Source organism: Morchella sextelata (assembly GCF_020137385.1).
Source record: "Morchella sextelata strain SCLS chromosome Unknown scls_21, whole genome shotgun sequence".
In the NCBI taxonomy this organism is placed as follows: domain Eukaryota; kingdom Fungi; phylum Ascomycota; class Pezizomycetes; order Pezizales; family Morchellaceae; genus Morchella; species Morchella sextelata.
Window position 1 is genome coordinate 37,030 of NW_025408636.1, and position 12,455 is coordinate 49,484.

Below are 12,455 nucleotides of genomic sequence, written 5' to 3' on the forward strand. Positions count from 1 at the left end.
GTTACTAAAGCTAGACATATATATATATATATATTTGGTTGGCAGCATTTTTCGCCAGACGAAGGGATAAGTCATTTATAGGCCATATCAAACGCTGCACGAGTTGTGTAACGTTGGGTAACGCTGGAACTCAGCGAAATATATTGATAGCTAGCAAAGGCGTACCCAGTTCTTCTCAGTGGATATCCGTGGAGCGTTCCTAGCAGTGTGTGCATGATCAAGCCGGCCTCCAAAGAACTCACAATTTTAATACCATGGACGCCTGGGCCGAATATGTTGCACCTTTTTAAATTATGATGTCGAAGGCTTGAACTATTTGCAAACGCCAACGGCTGCAATATACTCCATACCACGGGCCAAATTAACTACACATTCTCCAGCCTGAAGAGTAGTCTTCTATATAGATATACATACCAGCAGTGAATGTTATCAACATAACTGTCGTCTTCGAGCACGTGGGAATACATAAACGCCCCGCGGTCTTAGTCTGCATGGAATGCATTAAAGTGGTATAGCATAGTAAACGACGTCTATCCAGTGGATAACAAACAATTACAAGGTGAGACACAAGGTTAGACCAACTGAGGTACTGTTTGCATAGACTCGGTTATATTGCGCGCATAGGCCGGGTGGGAAGCGATGACTCTGATTTTCATGTATCCCAGGGCGGTTATCGGGTCCCGGGCGGTAACATGATAGAATGTGTGCTCTCAACTAATCGAGCTCTAGAGGTGGGTGCGGGGGTGTGTGGGAGGAATAGTAATGCGAAGGACGGTGAGAGCTGGGGTTCGTGTAATTGCGTAACTGTACCTGATCACCCACAATTGCAATATCATAAATGACTATCGCTCCCGGAATTACTTGCAATTGAAGTTTAGTGAATAAAGGCTTTCCATTCAGTAGGTATTGGATACGAAGCTGACTCTCTGCCCAATAACTGTGAAGATCTACTCCATGTGTAACAGCTAGGGTACTTGGTAAATTTTTAAGGCATCCAGCATTCCAAGAGCCTCATCTGCGAACCCTTGTATGTATACAAGGCTGTGTGTTGTTCCAGCAAAGCTAGGACGTCTTAGGTCCCAGCATATGGAACCAATGGAATAGGCAGATGATGGGTCGCAAAGAGTGACCTATCAGCCCAAAGAAGTATATATAGCACTCTCGGAGCGAGTGTTGGTTTACCGGCTCGGTGGAGTAGTGCTCGTGGCGGTGAAGGTTAGCTTTTGTGAAAACATACGAAGCTAGGGATCCTTCTGCTCCTCCTCCTCCTCCTCACCTTAAATGTGGATCTTTCTAGGGATTAGTTTTCTCCTCAATCAGGTATGCAGGATTATGTATCTCTAGTTCTCTCGTTACGTCTCTATAGCGGGGCTCCTTTGGCCGAGACTAACAGGCAGCATCAACAGTGTTTATAGAACGTCACAGGAACGGACAAAACAAACATCTATCTCACCATTCCCATATCAAGCTCATGGACCACAGTCGGTTCAATTACCCAACGTACGCGGTACCCGGCTCTGGTGCCATGAATGCGCGACGCGCCCGCTCAGAACGTCTTAATAGTTCTCCCCGCTCTACACCCTCGACCCACCCCAACCCCACACAAAGGGAAGGCCCTCTTCCCGAGCCTGGAAAGGTCCCAATGACCATCTCTGCACCGGGGGGTGGTAGCGTAGGTGTTTGGGAATGTCCGCTTTGCGACCAGACAATGCGCGCCATGTTGAAAGGCGCACACCTCGAGAGCAATGTACACCTTCAGAACGAAATATCACAGAAGCAGGTATTGGATCGAGCGCAGGGGCCGATAGTGCAGGAGGTGATGGGGAAGGATAGAAAGGAGGAGAAGTTAGTGGAACTAAAGAAGGTTAGGGACCTGCAGGACAATACGCAAGAGAAACAACGGTTAGAAGGATGGCTCAAGGAAGAGAAGGAAGAGAGAGTGCGGGGAATTGAGCAAAAAAGACTCGAAAAGAAGAGGTTCGAGGAGCACAGGCAACAGAAACAAGAGGAGGAACGGGGAAAGGTTAGGGAGCACAGAACGGAGAATGCGCGAAAGAGAGGGCAGAATCATGCTACACCAAAATATCAGCAACCGTTGAAGGATGTAACCCCCTGGGAATGCGATGTATGCGAAATAACGATGAAGACACATCTCAAGACCTACCACATTGCTAGTAGTTTACACAGACACAATGCGAACCAGCGGAAAGATGAAGAGAGGCAAAAGGAGCAAGCAAGTGTCGAAGAGCGGCGAATTAAGGAGGAGGAGCGGAAGGAGAAAATGCGCTTAGAGGAGGAGGAGAGGCTGAAGCAGCAAGAGAGAAAGATCGAGGAGCAACGGATGGCGGAAGAGAGAAGGATTGCGGAAGAGAGAAGGATTGCGGAAGAGAGAAGGATTGCGGAAGAGAGAAGGATTGCCGAAGAGAGGAGGATTGCGGAAGAGAAAAGGATTACGGAAGAGAGAAGGATTGCGGAAGAGAAAAGGATTGCGGAAGAGAAAAGGATTGCGGAAGAGAGAAGGATTGCCGAAGAGAGAAGGATTGCCGAAGAGATGAGGATTGCGGAAGAGAAAAGGATTGCGGAAGAGAGAAGGATTACGGATGAGAGAAGGATTGCGGAAGAGAGAAGGATTAGGGAAGAGAGAAGGATTGCGGAAGACAGAAGAATTGCGGAAGAGACAAGAATTGAGGAGAAGCGGAAAGAAGAAGAGAGACAGAAGGAGGAGCAAGTAATCTCAGAAGCGAAGTGGATTCAGGATGTGCGGGAAGATGAAGAGAGACGTAAAGACGAAGCGGCGAAGGAAAAAAGGAAAGAAGACGAACAACAGAGCCTGGAAGTTTCGCAGCTTGAAGACGAGGTGGAGTATTCCCGAAAGGAGAGAGAGATCGAACAGCTGGAGAAGCCTATTACGGAACAGAGAGTAGTTACAGAACCACCACTAGTGTTGAAATCAGCGGCCCCAAACGGGCATGGGCAGCGGCAAGGGCTGATTGGTGGACATAGTGAGAAGGACCACCGGGTGAAGATGCTCCAGTATCTATTATCACAAGGAGAACTTCAGCAGGAGTCAGCTGAGCTGAACACGAAGAGGGTATGGACACATGAAGAAATGTACTTGGAATACAAAGAACAAATGCCACAGGAACAGCCAATCTGGGTGCAAAGTCTTACAAGGTAAGGGTGTCCCGGTTCCCGTATTCTGCGCTACTAGTGATTGACATTTTCCAGCTTCCTCCCTCCGCCGGTGTCATGCGTGACGGACTTGCCACCAATATTGTACCGAGTCTATGATGAGACCTCCGTGAGTCAGTATACCATAGCTGGCTTTAACTCCGGAAATCCGTATCTGCCAAATAATCCGTCAAATTTCAAAACCATGGTCAAACGTCACGCCAATTGGAGCAGTAGAGCCGGGACACCGTTCATTTCCATGACAACAAGCCCAGATGCCGTGGGCTGGCACGTGGCTAAGAAAAAGGCTGATGGAAATTATTATGGTAATGTCATGGTGGCTTTGATAGACACCGCTACCCTCCTCACCACATGCCGATCACAGATCTGGAAGATGCACGATGCGATGGATCACTTCGGTCTTGAGCCGTACAAATGTCAGCGTCGAGCATATGACAATGAGTATATCTGCGCTCTGCGAATTCCAGCGATATCTATCTTTGCTTGTTGCCAACCCGACTATTTTATGGATGTTGCTTTAATTTTCTTGAAAAACTTAGATTCCCAGCGGTAGTGTCCAGCAGGTAGGCCGACTGAGGTGATGTTGATGAATATCCACTACCTGTTATTATAGCTTGTTTTTCACTCTTTACGTTGCACGACCTGTACTCACGTATTTGTATGCTCTCTATATTATAATAAATATGATTCCCGATATTAAATATGTCTAAGGCAGCCGTTAGGGGCCAAATGTTAGTTTTGGTGGGGGTGGTGATGGTAAAAATCATTATGAACTGGTCATGCCTGCAAATGATTTCTGGGTTCACAAGATTCACCCCGCATGAGTCTCGTAGTATAAATATACACCGCCCCCGTCTACCGAGATTTATCCTGAAGTCTTTGAGTAGACCTACGCTTCATATTTTGATTTGAAAAAAGGTTGTCAGTTACCCAATGTCAAAGTAGATCGTAGAACTGTCAGACTTTTGTTTTTCTTTTATACTTTAGTGCAAACTAGGGGGTAGGTTGTTCGGGGTCAGAGACGGGCCCGAGTAAAATTGTGCGAGGTCACGCATTGCCCGAATAAGATTTTTCACAACCTATGTGATTGTTCAATGCGCACACTGTTCATCATTACTGTCAATTATATCGTTATAGATAATCAATTCGAGTCTCAGTTACCCAGCCAGTACGCAATATCAACACTTCAAGATGATTGAGAACTTGATATTCTATCTTTTAATCCCGGAGAGGAGGGCCATTTACTCAAGCAACACTCGGGTGGAATAGCAAACCACAAACTCCATGTTCGGCAGAGGAGAGATCGTGGTTTGATTTGATTTTTTTGGCGGAAAAGAGCAAAGTGGAAAAGGAATCGGTCATTATGCCCTTATTTATATATGCCGGTTAATGGTACCGCGAAGTTCGGTAAATAAAGATGAAAATCGACCTAAGTACCGTATTTTTCAAAGTCTCTACTGGAAATTCCTTACCTCCTCCTCGTTATCACCTGTAGCTGAAATACAACTTCTTCTTGTATATGCGATGGGGATTTCAAGGTTGAAACCAGCAGCCTAGGGTAATGTGGAATTAAAAAGAACACGATACCTTGATAAATAATGGAGAAACAATTCATCTTCTTCAACTCCAAAAGCTTATACACGCTTTTACGGAGGTAAACGGACTTGTTTCATGGATCGATTGATTTACACACTGGGTTAAGAAGAGTTGGATTAGTCAGAAAGATTCTATTGAGTTCTATCGGGTTCTTTGGTTGCAAGGGTATGAGTTACTTTGGATTTGTTATCGCTGGGATTTCCTTGGGCATATTAGGAGATTTCGTCCTTGCTTCTGTTCTCTTTCTCTTCTTTCTTTTGATACACAATGTCTTCTGTACCTACGCTCTCTATTACTATATAATAACATCTCCCATTCTTTATTCAAGAAGACTACTGTGCTGCTGCTTCCCTTGTCCCATTGACCCTTAGCAACGCTAGAGTCCCTCAGGACCCCTCTCGCAGGCTCTCCCCCACCGACCTCTACTACTTCCTTCATACCCTGCGGAATACTAGCTACTCACCCCTTTGAGAACTTGAAGGATAGCGGAGGTACAACTCAGACTACGTAAGAACTTGCCCAATCGAAGCGGAGTCAGGGAACCAAGGAGTACAATCGAGGTCAGAGGTTACGATGGCAAGGACAAAAACTAGGACAGGAACTGGTACGAGGACTGGAGTAGGTTTTTCCTTGGTATGGTATACCAGGTAATATGGATTTAGCGTCAGGACAAGGATGAGGACTAGGACGGTAGGATCGGACTTGATACCGATGGGACTAAAGTTTACGGTAGAGAATATATTTAAAGTAACAGACAAAGCTAACAGAGGACTCGAGCTGAGATGAAGGTAGATGACAATAGTAACACTTAAAGAATAAAGAAAGAAAGAACAGAAAAGAAAGACAATAACCTTATTATATAACTATTTCGATACCCATATGGGATGACAGCTGAATCTCGTATAATAGAAATCTATAGAAACTCGATTACTCATCCAACCGAAAACTAATATTAAAGGAAGACCCAAAACATCCTTTCCTTCATAATGCTACAGAAAATCAAAAACGAAATAAGTACCAAGACAATGTAACACACAACCAAGTTATCAAAGTCTGATATATACTTCAAGAATTCCTTCAATTAAATCCCGATGATTATAGTTCAGACTATTTAAAGTATATAAAAAGCGATCAAACAGAATACACTAAGAAATATTCTTGCGTGTGCAATTATCGGAATGAAAAGTACCTAAAACCTTCAAGCACCTTCAATTTTTTTAAGAAATTATTGGCAAATCCCAACTGGCAAGAAAAGCTTGTCTGCAAAATTAATTGAAAAATTGAGTATATCTATGATGGTATATAGATTTATGAAAAGATTGATGAGAGATTATTGGAGAAGTTACTTATGTATTTCCATTTAATTAGTTTTGGTCCTGCTCGTAGCCTAGAATTAGTAACTATCTTAATTTGAAACTCAAGCACATAATTTAGTAATATCTTCATCTATGACATAGAGTTAGTTTTGGTTACGAATTACCACAAATCATTATCAACAACTTGATCCGACAAATTTATCGCAAGATTTTTACCATCAGGTATAGCTGCTATATTTATATTATATGTAACTGCAATACGTTTATTGGGTTATTCTTTCATTCCATTAAATCCTCAGAACCTGACACAATACCCAGTTATATAACGGGTACGTACACGGGCTAGCCGTGATGCTCCCTCCAAAATACGTGTCCTCCGCTCTCACTTAGAGACCATGCACCTGCATTAACCACCCACGTCACCTACCGCGTCAACTGCCATAACTCCAAATCGCCAAAAGATACCTACCAGCAAAATGATCTCCCTCGCAACCACACTTCAAGTCACAATCTCCAGAGCGGTACCCTCATCTGCGCCATGTAAAGCATTTATTAGCAAGCTCGCTTATTACCCAGGGGGCAGCCCCTTCATCCTGATGAGCGTTCCTCGCTCCGAGTGCTTACCGCTTCTGGTACTGCCAGTATACACCGCTCATTGCTAGTTCCGCCCCAGGAGCACCTAACCTTCTGGCATCACCAGGGGATATAGCTCACGTTCAGAGAGCACTCACCAATAGTCTATTTGTTTGGACCGCCATGAGATTACCTCCCTCTCCGGAGATGCTAGGATGGAATGACATTGCCTACAGCACCATTGGAACTTTTGCTTCTTTTCTTTACGTCGGTAGCGCCATACAAGTACTTTTCAATGTTCTCAAAGTTGTCTTGAATGGTCTCACGGTACGATCAATGCTCTCATCACATGACCAATGCTTTAATAGCAAACCCAATTTTCTCACAGCAGCGCGAATGCTCCCGCGAAGGCTCCCGTGAATGCTCACGTGAATACTCACTTGAATGCTCACGGGAATGCTCCCGCGAATACTCCCGCGAATGCTCTCACGAATCCTACCGGGAATGCTCCCGCGAATGCTCCCAGGAATGCTCCCGCGATTCCTCCCTCGAGTGCTTCTGCAAGTGCGTCCAGAGTACTCACCAGAGCTGAGATATTTGTTATATCCAGTTAAGTTGAAGGAACCCTCACCCCGTCCCATTTGGATTGATATATGGTTTTCAAAGGATAGGAAGATACCAGTCCCTCAAATGTTATCTAACGTAGGTATCTTCAACGCTACTGTATGGTCAGTCGCAGGATACTGATATGAGCACTGTCCTATATACTGTTGATGACTAGCCAATCTTTGATAGAGGTGTATGTTTCTGGTGATTCGTGAAATGCATAATTAGCGTTGAGGCCGAGACCGTGGTACGGCTTGTCTGAAAAACTCAATGTCTATGCATAAGCAGCAGACATAGACTGACATTGCCCTTCCACATCATGCTTGCTGGATAGCCAGACTCAGATACTGAGTGGCCGAAACTTTACCTCCTTCTTCCAATTAGAATGCATAGCAGAACTAAATGAACTTTGAATTAGAGAGTCCAATTGGTTCTAACATTCCTAGAGCACTCATGAATGCCCTCAAGGCTTTGCAAGCATTCACCCAAATTCATTCCATATACGCAATTCTATCCTGGTATTTATCAACTAATTACCAGTCTTCACGTTAAACAAATGGGGTATTCCCAATAGACTCCTAATATTAATGACTAATATCCTATTCCTTCTCCTCCTACAAACCTTCAGGAGCCTATTTGAGCTATCAGCAATACCACAATCCTTTGTGTTGAGTAGCTCCACTATACGTAGTCTACGAACTCGCCCCACACTGTCCCGTAGCTTGAACAAAGCATTCATACATCCTTATAAGTGTCCTAAAACCACTCGCGACTCCTCTGGGAATGCTACCCACACCCATACCCATTCCTACCTTAATTTCTGTTTCCTAAAAGCTACGTTTCCTGTACACCTAATATTGTAAAACTCGTACACCTCAGGTTTTTGGAAGATTGGTATCGGAACCTGCAAATATGTAAACATCTTCATCCGGTGCTCTGAAATGCTCTCAGAGCTTCCGGCAAAGCTTTGAGAACATCCTGCATTCTCTGCATACTCCTTTATTAGGTGCTATAATGTGGTATAGATTATTTGCAGTTAATCTGCAATATTGAAAAGTTCTTACGATTTCGTGGAGGGGTTGCAAAGATGCCCTAGTGGCAACCCTCCTTCTACTGTTGATCGTTCATTTGGAGTTTTCTCTGGTCTTCGGTTTTAAAAATCTGAAGTAACTCCTTCAGATTATATCGATGGCTCCAAAAGATGTTGTCAGTACTCTCAGGACCCCCAACAATGTCTTTCAGATTCAGCATCCGAATCTCTAACACCAACCGCCTCCCCTCATAGTCCAGTATCTGCGTTGCAGCATTGATCTTGTTCGATGCTCCGTATGCCTCTTTTATTTTCATAGATCGATTAGTGAATATACTGGGTTATGAGGAGTTGGATTAGTCAGAAGAGTTCTGTTGGGTTTTACCGGGTTCTGTGAATTGTTGATATATGAGTCACTTGGATTTGCCATCGCTGGGATTTCCTTGGGTATATTAGGGGGGTTCGTTCTTACTTCTTGTTCTTTTCTCTTTCTTTCTTTCTTTAAGCAACGTCTTCTGTATCTACGCTGTCTATTACCATACAATATTATTTTCCTCTTCTTTACTCGAGAAGACAACCGCTTCGCTGTCCCCTTGTTCCTTAGACCCTTACCGATGCTAGAGTCCCTCAGGACCCCTATTGCGAGTTCCCACATCGACCTCTACTACACCCTTCGTACCCTGCAGAATACTCGATACTCGCCCCCTTGAGATTTATCTGATGTACATAGGCGAGTCCGCTGATGTTGGTGGAGTACTGGGGAATACTCTCAAAGCGCTCGACATGTTCCCGATAGTGTGATAATATATGCAATTTGATGTAGTTGAAGTGGGACCTTTCTCGTATCTCGTGAATTTCCACTAAGCCTCGCTTAATACTCTACGAGCCTGAGCCATTTAAGGCTTTTCTCTGATTTGTCGTACCCTTAACAGCTCTCTTGTACGCCTGGAACCATAAAAAGATATTCTTTTACTAATGGCAACCATTGAGATAGCTCTCCATATAATTCAATGTGCTGATTGTGTAAGTCCCATACTGCGCCATTAGGTGGAAGTTGATTAAGCCTCGTACATATTTCAATACCTCTGCAAATTCATCCCTGTATTATGAACCTTATGTCGGCTTAGTCCTAAGACTACGAAATGGACCCATTATGCGAAAAGGAGTGGGTCATCATGAGTCCCAGGAGTTTCCGTGGTATTAGTCATCGGTTATTATTGGTTGTTATCGGTTGTCGTTTCATTGTTATATAAACGTCTCTTACTCTTCTTTGTCTATCTTTTCTTTCTTCTCTACGCAACATTTTGTATTATACCTTGAGTTATTACTTTGGGGGAGTTACTCGCTTCAATACACACTTTATCCAAAGTTACCTTACGTCTGCTGTTCCTAAATGAATAGCTCTATTGTGATCGCTGTCCTCTTGGTCCTCTCGACCATCGTTGCTCCTCTTGTGGCTATCATCACCCTTGCTGTTTCCCCCTCGGTTGTAAAGACCTCCGTCACCTTCGCTGTCTTCCTTGGCCTTGTGCAAGTCACCTCTTGCACCCTAGCGTGCTTTACTGTCCTCTTCCTCAGGTGAACTCCATTGATGTCCCTCAACCCCTATCATCAGCAAGCTCTGCTATTTCTCAGGGTGCAGAGCGCAAATCTCGGTGCCTAACTTACCCCTTGAGCACCTGGTGTGTCCGATGCTGCCAGAGGATACCACTTCCGCCAGGCTCCGCCAGACGATATTGCTTACATCAGGAGAGCACTCGCCAATGCTTTCCTCGCCAGGCAGCATCAGGAGATACTGTTCACGTCAGGGGAGCACTCGCCAAAGCCCTTTCCACCAGGTGCCGCCAGGCTATACACTTCACGCATGGAGAGCACTCGCTAATGCCCTTTTCATCAGGCGCTGCCAGGATATACCATTCAGGTCTCGAGAGTACTTGCCAATGCCCTCTTCACCAGGCACTATCAGGCTCTACTTTTCATGCCTGGAGAGCACTCGCTAATGCCCTCTCCGTCAGGCACCGATCGGGGATATCACCTGCATCCAGAGAACACCCGCCAATGCTCCCTTCAATAAGCCCCTTCGAAGAATATTACTCGCCTCCGGAGGGCACTCGCCAATACTCTCTCTGCTCCGTGAGCGGATATCACCTATATCCGGAAAGTACTCGCCAATACTCTCTTTGCCCACCTCTGCCAAATGAATTCATTCACGTCGGAGATCATTGGGCAATTCCTTCTTTACCTTGCTTTGCAGGAGATATTCCTCACATTCAGAGAGCATTCACTAATGCGCTCTTCGCCAGGCTCGACCAGGAGATACCACCTGTGTCCAGAGAGCGCTCGACAATGCTCCTATTACGAGGCTCCGCCAAATAAATTGACTCACGTCTGGTGGTACCATGAATGCTCCCGCAAATCCTTTCAGAGCACTCACCAATGCTCATAGAGCTACCAAAGCATCCTTAGTAATACCAACTAAGGTGAGGCAACCCTCACTTAGACCCCTTTGAATTGATACACTTTCGTCAACGCCTAGGTAGGTACCATCAGTCCCTCAAATAATATCTCACGTGGGTATCCTTCACGCCGCTGTACAGTCAGTCGCGGGATACTGATACGAGCACTGTCATGTATAGTGGTGATGACTACTAAATCTTTGATAAACGTGTATGTATCTGTCAATTCGTGAAAGGCATAAGCCTTGAGGTTGAGGCCATGGTACGGCTCATCTGAAAAGCTCAATGTCCATGCATAAGTAGCAAACATGGACTGGGAAAAGGTGTAGGATGACTTTACTGGTCGGAAGACCAATGCCTGCCTACCGCGCCCTCGTGGAGCGGGCTTGCTGGATAGTCAAACTCAGATACAGAGCGGCCGAAACTTCATATCCTTCTTCCAATCCGCATGCTTAGCAGAATGATATGAATTTTGAATTAGAGAGTCCAATTGTGGCTAACCTTCCTAGAGCACTCACGAATACCCTAACGGTATTCACTATGGAGCACTCATAACTGCTCTCACAGCATTCAACTAAATTCATTCCACGTATGCAAGTCTATCTTAGTATTTACCAACCAATTGCCAGCCTCCACCTCAAACAAATAGGCTATTCCCAATATACTCCGAATATTCACGACCCACATCCTCTTCCTCCTCCTCCTACATACCTTCAGCAGCCCATAGGAGCTATCAGTCATACCACGATCCTTTGCTTCCAGCAGCTCTACTATACATAGCCTATGGGCTCACCCCGTACTGTCCCGCACCTTGAACAAAGCCTCCACACGTCTTGAGAAGCGTCTCCAAAGTACTCCCCACTGCTCTGAGGAAGCTACCAACACCCATGCCCAATCCTTTCTTATTTTCCCCTTCTTAAAAAATGGATGTCCAGTACACCTAATGTTATGGACCTCGTATACCCTAGGTCTTTGAAAGATTGGTATCGGAACCTATAAACATGTGAACATCTCTACCCAGCGCTCTAAAATGCTCTCAGATCTCCCAGCGAAGCTTTGAGAGCATCCCGCATCCTCCGCATACTCTTTTATCAGGCGGTACAACGTGGTATGGCTTATTTGCAGTGTATCTGCAATATTGAAAAGTCTTTCCGATTTCGTGGAGGGGTTGCAAAGACCCTTTAGAGGCAGTCGCCTTTCTCCTATCGGTCGTTCATTTGGCGTTTTTCTAAGATCTTCGATTTTGAAAATCTCAAGTAACTTCTTTAGGTTATTTCAATGGCTCCAAAGAATGTCGTCAGTGCTCTCAGGAGCCCCACGATATCTTTCAGATTCAGAATCTGAATCTCTAACACCAATCGTCGCCCCCCATAGTCCAGTATGTGCGTTGCAGCATCGAACTTGTTCAATGCTCTGTGTGCTTTTTTTACCTGATACATATGGGCGAGCTCGCTGATGTCGGTGGAGTACTGAAAAATGCTCCCAAAGCACTCGACATGTTCCCGATAGTGCGTTAACACGTACAATTTGATGAAGTTGAAGTGAGACATTTCTCAGATCTCACGGATCTTGTCTAAGCATTGTTGAGTGCTCTGGAAGTCTGCGCCGCTCAAGCTCAATGCTTTTGTCCGATCTCTCGCATCCTTTAACGTCTTCTCACATGCCCGCAATTCTAAAAAGATATCT

The 12,455-nt window shown here is 45.0% G+C and overlaps 2 protein-coding genes across 2 annotated transcripts; one reads left to right on the forward strand and one right to left on the reverse strand.

The window, feature by feature from the left end:
• Positions 1 to 1,471: 1,471 nt before the first annotated feature.
• Positions 1,472 to 3,759, forward strand: H6S33_006607 (uncharacterized protein; the record flags this gene model as incomplete). Its single annotated transcript, XM_044838354.1, has 4 exons — positions 1,472 to 2,920; positions 3,011 to 3,174; positions 3,229 to 3,633; positions 3,732 to 3,759. The coding sequence occupies 4 exons, from the start codon at positions 1,472 to 1,474 to the stop codon at positions 3,757 to 3,759; spliced, it is 2,046 nt and encodes a 681-aa protein (XP_044689425.1).
• A 4,634-nt stretch (positions 3,760 to 8,393) lies between these two features.
• On the reverse strand, positions 8,394 to 8,630 carry H6S33_006608 (uncharacterized protein; the record flags this gene model as incomplete). Its single annotated transcript, XM_044838365.1, has 1 exon — positions 8,394 to 8,630. The coding sequence occupies one exon, from the start codon at positions 8,628 to 8,630 to the stop codon at positions 8,394 to 8,396; it is 237 nt and encodes a 78-aa protein (XP_044689426.1).
• Positions 8,631 to 12,455: the final 3,825 nt, after the last annotated feature.